The 15169-nt window shown below is 35.5% G+C and overlaps 1 protein-coding gene across 1 annotated transcript in view; it reads left to right on the forward strand.

Moving 5' to 3' along the window:
* The window catches only part of lmbrd1 (LMBR1 domain containing 1), an 80274-nt gene that overhangs the window by 3851 nt on the left and 61254 nt on the right, over nucleotides 1–15169 (forward strand). The window contains exon 3 of the mRNA XM_015374484.1: nucleotides 1070–1133. Coding sequence (XP_015229970.1) covers nucleotides 1070–1133 — 64 coding nt within the window. The remainder of the gene's footprint in view (nucleotides 1–1069; nucleotides 1134–15169) is intronic.

Raw genomic sequence — 15169 nt, forward strand, 5'->3', positions numbered from 1 at the left:
ACTGCATAGAGTGATCTGCTGCCTACCACATCCTTCAGCATGACCAGTTTTGCAGTGGGTTAGTAATGCTTTGGGATGGCATTTCTCTGGAGGGCCATCTCTGCCATCCATATTCTCGTAAGAGACACCCTGATGGCCATTGCATACCGAAATGAGATCCTCAGACCCTTTGTGAGACCATATGCTGGTGTGGTCGGCCCTGGGTTCCTCCTAATGCAGGACAATGCTAGACCTCATGTTGCTGGAGTGTGTCAGCAGTTCCTGTAAGATGGAGCTATTGAAGCTATGGACTGCCCATTACCCAGTTCTGAATCTGTTTGAGTACATCTGGGACATCATGCCTAGATCCATCTAGCAATGTCAAATTGCACCACAGACTGACCAGGGATTGGCAGATGTTTTAGTCCAGGTCTGGGAGGAGAACCTTCAGGAGACCATATGCCACCTCATCAGGAGCATTCCCAGGCATTGTAGGGGGGTCATACAGGCAGGTGAAGGCCACACACAATACAGAGCTTCATTTTGAGACGTTTGAAGGACATTTCATCAAAGTTGGATCAGCCTGTTGGTTTTTTTCCACTTTAAATGTGAATTTTTTACTTCAAATTCATGCCTCCATTGATTAATAAATTTGATTTACATTGATTATTTTGGGGGGGGGCTTTTGCTTTTAGCACATTCAACTTTGTACAAAACAAAGTATTCAATGAGATTACTTCATTCATTCAGATCTAGGATGCGTTATTTGAGTCTTCCCTTTCATTTTTTGAGCATTGATCTTTTTGGTAATCCCAATGCTTCCAAAATGGGACATTTAATCTTTATCATGTTAACAGTGTTATTTATAGTGTTTACATTTGTTTCCAAAGTCCTTATCTAAGGAGCATTAAGAGCAATAGCCATATACTTATTAGGGCGGCATAAACTACTTATTTTCTATTGTCTTAGTGAATTATATATGGACTCTTATTTTTGCTTATCCTCGCTCTGTGATGGTGTTAAAACTGACATCCAATTGTCTGTTATTACATCTGTGAAGCCAAATGAAATTTGTCCTTGTGTTTTACAGGAATGGGCAGCAAACAATGAGACAAGAAGCCAGATTGAAGCCACTGTGTTGTATGGTTATTACAGTAAGTCTTTTCTATTAAATGTTAATGAAAAATGAAATAAAAAGGTTTAAGTGATAAGTGTACATGTTTGTGGAGCTCACATTGTTTACCTTAAAATATAGGTGCGAGGATCCCATATCTCGCCATTCAATACCTAACAGCTGGGGTCTGTCTTACAAAATCATAAATTCCAGGCGGTTGGCACACAATCTATTCACAATTCATGCTGGTCTTAAGTGATTTTATTTTTTTCACATGGTGACTCATTTACACTCATGGTGTGCTATAGATCTCTTTAGCAGAGGTAACAAAAAAAAGAAAAGAAAACCTTGCAGCCGTTTCCTTCTGAAACAATGTCGGTGTTTAAATGGCTTATTTGAAACACTGCAATTCCAGCAGATAATATATTAAAAAATATATTATGTTATATGCGTTAAAGCTGTTACACTGACTATTTTTGCTGTTAAAGGAATTGCTACGTTTTTTTTTTTTTTTAATTCTCTTTAATTTGAACAGAAAAAGAAATAATAAACTATATATTTTACAGAAAAGGGAAAAAAATATGTTAAACAGAAAAAGAAGAAAAAAAAAAACAATATAAAGTTAAGATAGGATAATAAGCCAAAAGATGATATGCTGTTGCTGTAATTGAAATAAACTCCTCTTAATTCTTGTAGACTCAAAAGTGAATAATGCCTTTTTATTTACAGGGTTCCTATGTGTCCTTAATTATTTGATAAGTTTGTGAATTGGAAAAAATAAGTTCAAAAACGTCATAAAAAAGCCTTCAAATGACTTCAGGGCGACTGCTGTCAGTGTGTCAATATTTTTTGTTTATTCGTTGCTGCTTTCTTGTGCTTCCTCCTTGCAGCCAGTATAGTTATCCTGTGTGTAACTGCAGATGCATCAGTTCATGGAATGTTCTTGCTGGTGACTGATATTTTTGCCCGCACTTTGAGTCAGAGTCATCGGGTCTGTGTGTAATGGCAATGCAGAGAGAATGTAAATATTAGGATGTCTGGCTTTCCTAAAGAAGCTATCCTGAGTGATTGTCAAAGAACACAAAAAAATGAGCAGGTGCAGAATCTGCTGCCAATAGATCAACTTGCATAAGAGTCGCTACCATAATGAACAAAGCTGTTGATGCTGTTTCAGACATAATTAATGTACAGTTAAACTACCAGGTTGTAAAGAGGCCAGTCACTCCCAGATTTCCAGAATATCTGCCTGTGGCTTTATATCTAAAGAATTTTAATGCTAAAATTTATTTTTAAATTGTGACATTACAATTTATTAGATTTATGTAAATGTGTGTATAAATGTAAATGTATATATTTGTTTCCTATAGAAGTACTGTTCTTGTAACGTAGGTGTTCACACAATTTTATATTTACTATATTTTCCCTGGAATTTTAATTATCTCCATTGCTGTGACTTCAACAGGTGGGTTTATAGTTTGATGAAGTGTGAAATGATGCGCACGCGTCATTTATGCTGATTGTGACTGATTGTTACAAACTCAAAGCAAGAAAAGGGAAATCCTGAACTCACAAGCTGGTAATCAAGATTTGTTGATTGTGGTTATGCAGTTTAGAAAGTCCTAATCGTTGTTTTTGAAATAAAATTGGAGGGTCTAGTGCTTATTTTCCTATTGAAAATGTGTTTCACATTCCTCTTTAAAAGATTGGTTGAAGATAAAGAGGAGTTTTTTCTTTGCTCAGTCTTGGTTTTAATTTTCTATCATTGACTTTGTCCCTGGATGTTGTCTGCTCAATTTGTTTTTTTAGTTGCCATTGTTACTTCCCAGTGTGGTGTTCACCACTTCAGGACATTTAGAAATTTTAAAATGTGTTTTATAAATACATTTGAGTTCTTGTTTCTTCCATGTGCAGCCTTTGAAGTTGTGTTAAAACTTGCTGTGTGTTTTATCATGATTTGCATCTAACTTCTGTTCTTAAAATGTGCAAAGATTGTGTACTGTAGAGTTGTTGTCTATGGTTTGCCTTCATTGTGAGAATAATTGTTACGGGGCATTGATTATTGCTACAACTTCAATAAAGAAAGCAGTTCAGAGTCCAGTTCTTAAAGCATTGGAAGATTGGGAAAGTTAAGATTATATAGGACATGTACCAGTTTTCTGTGTTGGCTGGGACTGTATAACCTTTAGCAAGCAGCTTTCCTGAAGGCCACTGGTGAAAGGGCAATTTTAGATATTAAACGGTCTTCCTCTGTATTTTGGAATCTGGCAGCACACAAGGATTCCAACTGTTCACCTTCTGACCAATGAAATGTTATCAGAGTCCATCTATGACCCAAAGACTCCACTGAGCATGTGAGTCATTGGTGCACACTTTTCTACAAAACACTTTTGGTAAACAAGGAAAGGTTAGATTATGGTGTTTACAATGTAACTATTGTCCTGTCATTACTTTCAACTATACAGTTATTTATAACTGTTTATTATAATTTATTATTAACTTGAATACAACCATTAACTTGTCTATTTAATTTTATATACCTTTTCATGTATTTTGTTGAAAAATGAGCATTAACAAATTATTGTACAATGAACATTTTTTTATAAGTCTATTTTTATAGTACTACAGTTCTTTGTTCAGAATCTGCACATAAATGATTTAAGATGGAGGCTGACCTTTGCCTGTACTGTGTCAAACTGACACCAGTTGATGCCTACATCTAATGAACAATATTGTCTTTGTTTATGTGAAGAACTGGACTAATTGCAGCAATGAGAATTATTGTTATCATTTGAAGGATCTTTTAATCTCTTTATTTTAGAATAAAATGGAATTGAATGGCGTTAATAGAGCTGATGATTTTCACATCATTGGGCAGATCCAGATAGAAGCCTCTCTATCAACACATCCCAGGTGATGTTCATTATAGTAAATCTATTCATATGTCCTGCTGGGTGAATAAGTTATTACCTCTAGCTTACATTAGTCCAATCCTAGTCATCATTAACAGGGTTTCTGCTTGTTCTTGTGCACACCACACACCCAGCTTCCCTTCTCCTTCATTTTTTCTTACTTTTTTTTACTTTTTTTTGACTCTGTCAGGTTAATTGGAGCAAAAAAGAATCTAATATATATGTATAAATATATATATATATATATATATATTTTTTTTTTTTTTTTTTTTTTTTTTTACCTAAATGTTTCTTTTTTAAAGAACTTTCTCAGCAAACTGACTATTTTTGCTGTTAATGAACCAATTTGATTTTAAGGACTGTCAGGAGGCGGGACAGAAACCCATATCAAGGGCAACCCTGGGTTATTCTAAGACTCCCTGTTAGCAAAGCTAAGATGCTTGCTGTTTAGCTGTTCTAATCGATGAATAGCTTAACGGATGGACGGACGGACAGAGTTTTTTAAAATAAAACCTAAAAAATTGGGCACACCCTATGCCATGTGTGCCTAAATCAAAATTTTTCTAATTGTTTACTTTTGATCAGGTTATATGGAGAGGGTGTTCAGTATGTGCAATACAACACAAGAATATCTGATTGTTTATCTTATTCCATTTTTTTTTAAACAGACACTTAGTCTACTTCAAGTGTCTGTTTTCTCCAATCCAGGGCTATTCAGAAAATATCAGCTCAAGTCTAATGGTGCATCTAGTTTAGATGAATCTATTATTTTAAATCTAACATCAGATATTGATCTTTATCATTGCTTGACAACATAATTATTAGTCTTTACCTGTATTAAATGTTTGCTAGATTTAATATTTACCTAAAACACTTCTGCATAGACCTCCTCTACATTCTTGATTTTTATATCGGGGACTTTATAAGTTTGGTTGTAACTAATTTCAATTCAGTTATTATTTACGGTAATTATATTCAGTGCCAAACTAAAACAAAAATATTATTAAATGTTGAGATAGTATCTCAAAGCAGAAGTAAGACCAGCTGGTAAAGTTTAAACCCCCTTTATACCGGTCAATTTTAAAGCCTAGTGAAATCCAGTATATACAGTCTTGATGATCTGAAGTAAAAAGCAATCAGTCATTTGGTCATTTTCTAACCTCCCAGCAGAATCAGCCTCTGCAGGAACAGCCATCTACTGCTACCAGCATGTGGTCGAGAGAAGAGTTAATAGCAACAATCACTGTGGTGTTTGTCTTGTTTAGAAGAGAAGGACAATCTAACAAGAGCTGAACTAATAGTGCGACTTATATATAAAATAAAATACTGAAATCCGTACGATATCACCTCCAAAACTACAGGACTTGGAATATATCTTCCTGCATCTAATATCTTTAATGTAATCAAGCTGATAGAAACACTCAATTTCTATTAACTTCGGTTTCAACTTTAGGCTAGGAAGAATTTTGGTTAATTGTTCTCTTACCAAATTGTTGAACATTTTCTTTTTTATATATTATGACTTAATTGAGCTGTATTAAGCATCCCACATGACAAAATAAGTAATAAAAGTATGTGTCATGTGTACATATGTTTTATCTAATCTGTATCGGTCAAAACTTATTTTTATTTATTTATTTGTTTATTTGACAGGGACAGTACAATTAAACATTGCAACCAAACAGGTGGCCGATGTCCAAGTACATAAGGCTTGTAGCCATGGGCTAATTTGCAGCCTTCGTCCCTGGTTAGGCTTTTAAAAGGTGTTAGCATTAAGGGGGAGGGAGGTTAGTAACGACACACAGATGCATAAAAAAAAAATAAAGAGAAGTTAAAATAAAAAAAACAAAACAAAACAAAAAAAAATTTACAGTACAAGCCAGTTTAGTGCTTACACTCTTGATTGTCTTTGAGCCATTTTTTCAATCTTGTGGAGAAAAGTTGAATATCAGTCTGTGACTTAAGCTCCAGAAGCAAAGAGTTCCAGAGATGTGATGCTTTCACTGAGAAGGCGGACTGACCCATAGATGTCCGACATCTTTTAATCCTGCAGTTCCCAATAACTCCAGCTCTTAAAGCTGCAATATTGGTATTATTATTGGAAATGAAAAGATTGCTATCAGACTAAATATAATTTGAAGAATGACAGCAATAACTTAAGGATTACCCTTCTCTGTGTGAAAAAGACATAAGAACTCATTCACAAACATGCCACAGTATTTGAATGTAGCGATGTGTTTTCATATTTTTTTTTTTTCATTGATTTTATTAAGATTGATTAAATTTTTTTGAACATTTTGAAGCATTAAAGGACAAACCTATTGTTCTTTGACATTCCTCTTTGGTTGTAGTTTTTGCCTTGATCTAGAATCCAACCACATCTAAACTATAAGTAAGCATAAATTGGTTTCTTACTTTATAGTACAATAAAGAAATACTTTTGTTACTTATATTTACACTGTCATATATTAGTACTTTTAAATCCTTAAGGCTTTTAGCAATGCAATAAATGTAGCATTAATAATATTTTGGGGGTTCTTGTACGATTTTTGGTAGCACAGTGGAAGTGAGTCATGAGTGTATTTGTGAACTTTTAACTCTGCCCATGTTGGACTTTTTCAAAAAGTGCATAGTCTATATTTATGGTAGTTTGGGGCAGCATTAGAACCAGCATACAAAAAGTGGTTAGGCAGTAGGAAGCAGGGCAGATTTTTGTTAAGAAAATATGAGTAAATGGTGTTTATTGCTTACATTTATATTCCCAAACTTAAACCTCCCTCCCTATAAGCAAACATGGCCAAATATGCTATTATTAGTGTGTTTAATTGAGAATGGCCTTAATATGATAAAATATTCTGATCAATATTTTTTTTTTGCTCTTGGTTGGATTAAATATATTAAAAGCATTTATCAGTAAAAATACATAAGTGTCATTGTTGCCATTTTTTTGTTTTGTTTCCCTGCCTCTGAAAATTTGTTAAAACAAAAACATGATCACATCTCGAGGTCCCTGGGTTTTCATCAGAAACATCACTTTGATATTTGCCAGTAGGTGGAGACCAACCTCCATGTCAAGCTATGCACGGGCCTTATTTCTAATCAAGCCTTTAAGGTTACATTTTCCTCCAGGACACAGCTGTGTCCATTTTTATTTCACAAACAGAGTTACAGGGTTCTGCGTAGTGTTGAGACATCCTCTGGTGAAACATGTTTTTCACCAGAGACAACTGATTTGTATTCAGTGGCAATCACAGTTAATAAGCATGAGCATGCTCCATAATTTCAAGAGCTTTAGCCATGATTTGCTTAATTTTTAAAATCACATATCGTCTCACACGGTTATCATTCAGTTAAATCCTGTAATTTATTATTACCTATTTTTAAATGCAAAAAATAAAATAAAAATTTCTGAAGAGATCTTTGTTTTTGTTGCATGTTTCAAATTTCAGATTTATGACTACAGGTGTTCTAATCCTACAGGATCAGATTTAGATGTCATCAATATTTCATTTGATTCCCTGATTGTTGTCATTTATTTGATAAGACAGAACTTCATTCAATATCATCTCTAAATGTAAGTGTTGACAGAAATGTAAAAGAAATTCGATTTTTCTTAAAACCAGTTATTCAGATCCCTGCATAACACATATTGTTGGCTATTCCTATAGTTCATATACATACTAACTGTGGGTTGGATGTTGATGTTGTTGATGCATGAATCTAATCATAGGATTGAGCAGGTGATAAGTATGTGTCTTGACAGCATAAGATTATATAATAGGACAACGACTGTCTTTCCTTTTCTTCTCTGGTTTTCTGCAGACATTCATCTTAACACTTTGCACAACATTTCTTTGATGGCTGTGGTGTTGCTAGGGCTTAAATGCAAATGCTTAGTGCTTTTTAGTTGGACAGTAGAATCTACTTTGCTCTCTGCAGTAATGATTGAAGTAATGCACATGGAGACAACGGGACCTCTTTTATAACCTTGAAGACATTTCGCTTTCATCCGGGGAGCTTCCTGAATTCATGCTGAATGATGTGAATTATGATTTTTACAAATTATTCTTAGCGTGTTGTTTTTGATCCTTTATATGTAAAGTAAAAAGCTTTATGCACTATGACCTGCTGCTTGGTCTTAGTGAGGAAGAGCTTACTCACAGCAGTAGGGCATTTTCAGACAAGCTCTGGGCTGCTTATTACAAACTCTGTTCTTTGAGCCAGTGCTTTATATTCTAATTGGAGCAGAATATGGACGTATGAATATCTTGAAGCATAATCAGTTTATTAGCATGTGTTTGCTCAAAGATCTTGATCACTTCCCTATTTAAAAAAACATCTTGTCTTGTAGCCAGCAGCTGCTTGTGTTGACATTCTTTGAAATGTGAAAAAAACTTATCATGGCATTTCTGCTGCTTATGGGGTCAAAAATTCAATTAGATTAAAAAATGCAGTATTGAAAGTCTTTTTATTTATTTGTTTTCATCTAGTTATAAATGTTGATAACTGTAGGCAGGAAGGATCGTCTGTAGCTGTCTGCCTAGCAGTGGATCTGGGGAAGCCTTTTACTGATGACACTGTCTGTGTTTAACTGTTTCCTGAAGAGGATGCTCATCGTTTTCTGTACTGTTCCTAATTTTATGAAGAATACTTCTTTGTGAAATATTCTCCAGAGGTTTTAGAAGAGTCCCTAGAACAGAGCCAGTCTTCTTTTTCAACCTGTTGAGCTTTTTTAAAGTTGTTTGCTCTGTTGATGGAGGAAGAGATAACAGTTTCCACAACAGACTTGTAGAAGTAATACAGCATTTCGCTGCAAACACAGAAGGACCTAAGCTTTCTTTGGAAGTAAAGTCTGCTCGGCCCTATTTGTAGATGGTTCACAGTTGCTTCTTCAGTCAAGTCTGTTGTCCAGGTGAAAACCAAGGTATTCATACTCCTTCACCACCGCCACTTCTTCTTCTTTAGTGTTAACAGTATTGAACTTGTTCCTGTTTCTTCTGGTGTCTAAAATCATCTTAATGTTTTGGTTGACATTCAGGATCAGATGATTGTTTCCACACCACACCACAAAGCGGTTCCCCAGCTCTCTGTACTCAGCCTCTTGTCCATCTTTGATGCAACCAATGACTGCAGAGTCATCCAAGAATCTCTGAAGTTGACAGGACTTGGTATTGTACTGAAAGTCAGAGGTGTACAGAGCAAAAAGAAATGGAGAGTGTGACGTCCCCTGTGGTGCTCCAGTGCTGCTGACTACTTGATTGGACAACTGACCCTTCAGTCTAACAAACTGTGGTATTTGATCCATGCGATTGTTGATGCCTCCACCTGAGTCTTCTGGAGTTTCTCACAAATTAAGTCAGACTGAATTGTGTTAAATGTGCTTGAAAAAACAAAACACATGATCCTCATAGTGCTGTCTGCGTTGTCTAAATTTTGACAGGTTTGTTGAAGCAGGTGTATGATGGCATCTTCAACTCCAGCACCTTGACGATAAGCAAACTGCAGGGTATCCTGATAGCTGCTTGTTTGTTTGCTGAGGTGGATAAACAGGAGTCTCTGCAGGACCTTTATGTTGTGGTATGTCAGGGCAACAGGTCTATAGTCATTGAGGACTATTGGCTGAGTCTTCTTTTGCCCTGGAACAGGGCAGGAGGTCTTCCACATCATTGGAACTGTTTCTTGGGTCAAGCAATGGTTGAAGAGATGCTGTAGAATCCCACAGAGCCTTTAGGTGGACTGGGGCTTACATGATCTGGACCTGGAGCCTTATTGCAATTCACTCACTTCAGTCTTCTTTTTATAAACGAGACCCGTAACATGAGTTTTAAGCAAAGAAGTAACAGTATTATAGCAACTCTAGCACGTTTAATAAAATGGCAATGATCTCAATATTCATATATTCATTAATCATTTAGAGTCAAGTCGGGGGTATAACTGCTGTTTTTCTATTTTTGTGATAGTCTCACTAGAGTTGTAAAGAAGAAAAAAGTGAATATATCATATACACGGGTAGAAGAGAGAAAAAAAGACTGAATGTGCGTGTAGTAACTGTGTATAAAAATATAAATATTTATAGAATATAAATATATTGTTAAATGTCAGTGGGACATTATTGAACAAGTTATTAACAAATTGTTCTCTGATATAGTTAATCTTAATTTTACTTGACAATGTTTGCCAAAGAGATACCCAGACCCTTTTATGCAACACAATTTTGTGTAAAAGCTTGAAACTTTCCTTTTTTTTTTTGGGCCACTTTTCCATTTTTGTCTGACTTCAAAGCAGTGGTGCATAAGACCCGTAAGCACCAGGGCAAGATACCCTGAGCCTCCTGAATAAATCATTTGCCTTCTCCCTGCCTTGTCTTAAAGCCATTTGTTGGAAAAAGCAAGACAGGAGGCATTTCTTGTTCACAATAAAATAACTTTGCTTTTGTCTTTTAATAATGTTTCTACTGACATAAGTGGGAAGCTTTTGTTGAAAGCTGTAAGGCTTGTGCCTTCAAAGAATTTCTTAAAACTATTGACAATTTTTTCTTCTTCAGTGTAAAGTTCGGCTTGTAGTGAGTCAGCAAGACCTTTTTGAAACGAATGTATAGTCAAGTCCACATGAGAAACAAAATTTAATGTTTTAACTTTCAATTCAGATTTTCAACAGGCTTAATTCACAATAGAGAAACAATACTCATTCAGATCTGATCAAATTTATTAGATCTCAGTTTAATCCTAGTTGTTAAACAAAACATGTATTAAAAGTCACTGTATCGAAACAATCACACCTACTGGACAAGTATCTAGTGATGATATACACCTGCTTGTGTTATCTCATAGAGTTTGCAGAATTATCTTATACTGAGAAAACGTAGTGACAAGAAACCTTCAGCAGAACCTGTGCCCCATTTACACTACCCCTCCAAAACCGATCCCTGCCAAGTTTGGACCGAGGTTAGATCAGTTAACAGCGCTGAGCTTGGTTCTTACGACCATTTAAACATCACGCTAGCACACGCTTCCTCGCCTCCTATTGGCGGTCCACGATACCACAGCTCTCAAGGTGGGAATTAGAAAAAATAAATAAATTGCGGCACCCATAACATTCAGGAGCTTATCTTTTTTTATAGTAGTGACATTACGTCATTTTTGGAATGTCAGGCAAAGAAGGCATCCTTCCCGGTCTCGGCATCATCAAAGGTCACACCTCGCTAATTTGATGGCATTTATTGTTAATAAGCTGAGAAGAAGTTTGTGTTGTAAACAAGTGAAGACATCTGTAAATTTCAAACTAGGACATGCCAGAAAACCTGTGAAATGAGTCGGATGAATGTAAATAGGAAATGACGCGGTCTGCTCATGTACACTTTATCAAGCGTGGTTTGGTTGTGTCTGGCACGGTCCAGTTCAGTTGCGTTCCATTTAAACTGAACAGTTTTCTTGGTTACTGTTCTAGGACCGTCCTCGGCACAGTTTCAAAGGGGTAGTGTAAATGGCATACTGGAGTAGTGTCAAGGGTTGAGAGTCATCGATGGAGTTGGGTTTTTTTGGGTTTTATAGTTTGTGATGTGTCAGAACTTCCTCCAGAAAGATGTGGTGTCATTTGCAGAGAGCCATTAACAACTTTTTCAAAGCCTCATTGTGTCGTCCAAATGAAACTATCATTTCTTCACAGTTTTTTCAGAATCGGTTAATAGTGGTGGTATTTAGTCAAATCACAAGTTGTCTCTAAATGTTTACTTTTGTGAACCCTTGGTGGGAGGAGCTGGTGCTCTCCTGTCTGTCTGTGTAGATAAGTTTTCTTGGTGCAAATATTTTTTCAAAAACTACACCACTTTGCCGCACAGACCTCATTGACATGTCTTCACTTTTTTAAGTTTTACTCTGCCACGATGTGGAGTGGGAGCTCAGGTTATCCGCAGCCATAACATTGGGTGTTGCGTTGGTAATTACCAGTTGATTATAAAAAAAAAGACGTTTTGAGATGTGTTTTAGCGAGAAAGTATGCCTAAAACTTTTACCTGTGTAGTCATTTTTCAAAGAAGTACCTTACTTTAAAATTGGTGTCAAAGGGGTTGGAGCCCCCGGTTCAGGCATGAGTGTATGTTGCCTACTGAGCCTTGATACAGGGTTTGATCTCAAACTAACAGCAGTCGTAACGTCAACCAGTCAGTTGGTAATTGCCCGTTAAATAAAAAAGTAATGTAAAGAGGTTTTTTAGCTGGAAGTACACCTCAAAACTTAATCTGGGTAGCCAGTTTTTCAAGATTGAAAGGGAATATACACAATTCATTAGGTATGTGTTAAAACCTGCTAGCACCAAGGTATAAATGTATTGTTTTGCCAGAAAGTTTAGGCATTTTTGTTAATGTAGGTGTTGATTATTAACTGATTGGCCACAGTTTAAAGAAAAATATTTGGTGTAATGGAATAATGATCTGATGGTGCACTTAGTTTTCCCTGTAGAAACAAGACATATACATTCTCCTAAGGCCGGACATACACTGAGCGTTATTTTCAATTGTTGCATGCAGCTACAGCTCAAATTGTACAACAAAACTGAAAACGTAACAGCTCACAATGTATGTTCTAAAATTGGGAGCATCTTATGCGATCTTACGACATCTGATGTGATCTTACGACAGCCGACTGCATTTCAAACAGGTTTGATTTTCTTCAGATTTTCTTGATTTTCTTTCCGATTCCTCATCAGGAGGTGGTCGTGAGAGGCTAATCGCCCCTCGTTACTCCCTGTAAACTACACGATGCATGACATACGATAAAGCTGAAAGTTGGCCCGATTGAAAAATCCTCACACGACTGAAGAATCAGCCCGAAAAGGGCAAAAGATCGTACGGTGTATGCCCGCCTTTAGACTTGCTACTACCATTTCATACTTGGACAAAATTGGGTTTGAAATGATCAAGGTTGAATAGGTAGAAAAGGGCAAAATAGGAAAGGATTTAATAGAAAGGTCTATACATTTATTGAAGTGAAATAGAAGAAGAAACTGCAATATGGAAATACAAGTTTTTCCTTGGAAAAATAATTGGATAAGATGGAGTACAGTGGGAACTTTACTCTAACATATGTCACATAATAGACTTTAATGTCTGTTAAATTATAGTTTTACATAAGTTTTTTTTTTGGTTAACATTTGTGAATTTGTTTTCTATATTTGCCTACTCTATTATACTAATATATGTATATTAATCACACAAATACAAAGGCTAAAAATGTAAACTTTAAGGACATTCAGTTTTTTAGCACTTCTGCTCTTTTAAATGAATAAATGGACTTTTAATAGTAAAGATGCATTTTCCCCAGTAGATGATCTGAATAGAGAGTAATGACCAATTCATAATAACCTGCCATAACCTGCGGGCATACACCAGCAGCTGCATGCTGAGCATGGTTTGCATTTATTTTCTCTTGGCATTATCCTAAACTCAGTTTGTTTAGCTGAAAATGAACGCTAATGGATATATTGGTGAAGCAATGAGCATATTAAGATTGAAAGCATTGCCTTGTCACGATCACAGCTGGCAAAAGGCAGAACTCGTGTAACAGCAACATTCATTCCCCTGCAGCACAGAACCTTTTCTGAAAACACCTCATTTTTTAGAGAAGCCTCCACATGGCATTGGCATGTGCTTTTTTTGACCACATGGTTGCTTTGTTAAAGTATGCTACTGATCAAACGGACTAAATAGTCATTAGATTAGATTTTATTTATATTTTTTTGATTTACCCCTCATTGTTCCTTCTTCCTTTGATCCTTTTTGTTTTTGTAACCTTGAAACTGGTGTTAGGATTCAGCTAAAAGCAGAATTATTGTTTATTTCCTATCAATATTTCTTACAATAGGAACAATTTGAGTTGTCATTCGATCTAATTTGAGATCTGTGACCAAATGGTAAAGCTGATTGTTTATAATATTTGAAAAAAACCTTTTCTGTTATACAACTGTTTAAAATAATAAGAAGCCAATTTATTTACCAATTATTCTTTCATTTGTATTTGCTTTCTTTGCTTTTCATACTAATGATTCACATTATCACCTCAGGGTGTTGAGCAAGCCATGCCAAGTGGGTAATTACGTCTTTGTGACATGAGAGTTATTTTTGGATTGTCTGGACTGTCTTCCTTGACATCAGTTTGCTGCTCGATGTAAATGCTCCCAGGGATAAATGGCACTCTTCTATGCATTTATTCCTCTTATTTCAATATAGTAGAACACCGGTTTTATTTGAGGCTATCCTTTGCTGTAGAACTTCTACTTAGCTACTACAAAAGGCACCTGTGAAATATAAATTTATGCTATATGCATCACCAAATATGCTCCAAAAACAAAAGTAAATCTGCCATCTTTAACCTGTTGCAGCATATTTGGTTACTTTAACACTTATCGTTTTATGTTTTAAAGGAGAACTTGTGTGTTCATACTATGCCTGAAGAACAAAAACTTGCATATGTTGGATCTCTGTCTGCATATTTGTTAATGCTACATATTCTTTATGTTCTTAGATAACTTTGTAATGTGTATTCAATTAATGTGGATGCTATTCATTGTTTTGCACCGTTCATATCAGTTAAAGGCTGCAGTGAGTAGTAATCTGCTTTGACAAATGATCAGTTTGTAATTTTCTATCATCAAGGTTATTTAGTAAGGTTATGCTATTCAGATAAATGTTATCTAAAATATGTGGTTATTTTAAAAGTGCCAGCAATGCACCTTTTTGTAAAGTGATACAGGGGTTTGACCAGTTTTTTTCTCCCCCTTGGGCTCAGTCTCAGATTTTTATGCCTCGGCCTTGGTTTCATTTTATTAGGCATTGACAACTTATATCAAGATCAGTTCAAGGCTTTGTGGGTTTTTTATTTATTTGTTTTTGCTTTATTTTTTATTTATTTATTTATTGACCTTCCCCTGGAGCTAATTTTTTTCATTTAAGAGTATTAATGCTAAAAAACTTAATGTCCTTGAACTTTTATTTTTTTACCCTTTGTGTTTTGCCTTTTTGTGATAAACATATATATTTTTTTCTATGCTGTATTTGTGTTTACTAATGAAAACTATACAAAAACCTCAGTTAAATGATTTCACTGTAGTACGCCAAGGATGCTGCTTGTGTTTTCAAACCTGAATGTGGGGGATGGATTATAAACAAGGAATC

Source organism: Cyprinodon variegatus, unplaced genomic scaffold (assembly GCF_000732505.1).
Source record: "Cyprinodon variegatus isolate N-32 unplaced genomic scaffold, C_variegatus-1.0 Scaffold104, whole genome shotgun sequence".
Taxonomy (NCBI): domain Eukaryota; kingdom Metazoa; phylum Chordata; class Actinopteri; order Cyprinodontiformes; family Cyprinodontidae; genus Cyprinodon; species Cyprinodon variegatus.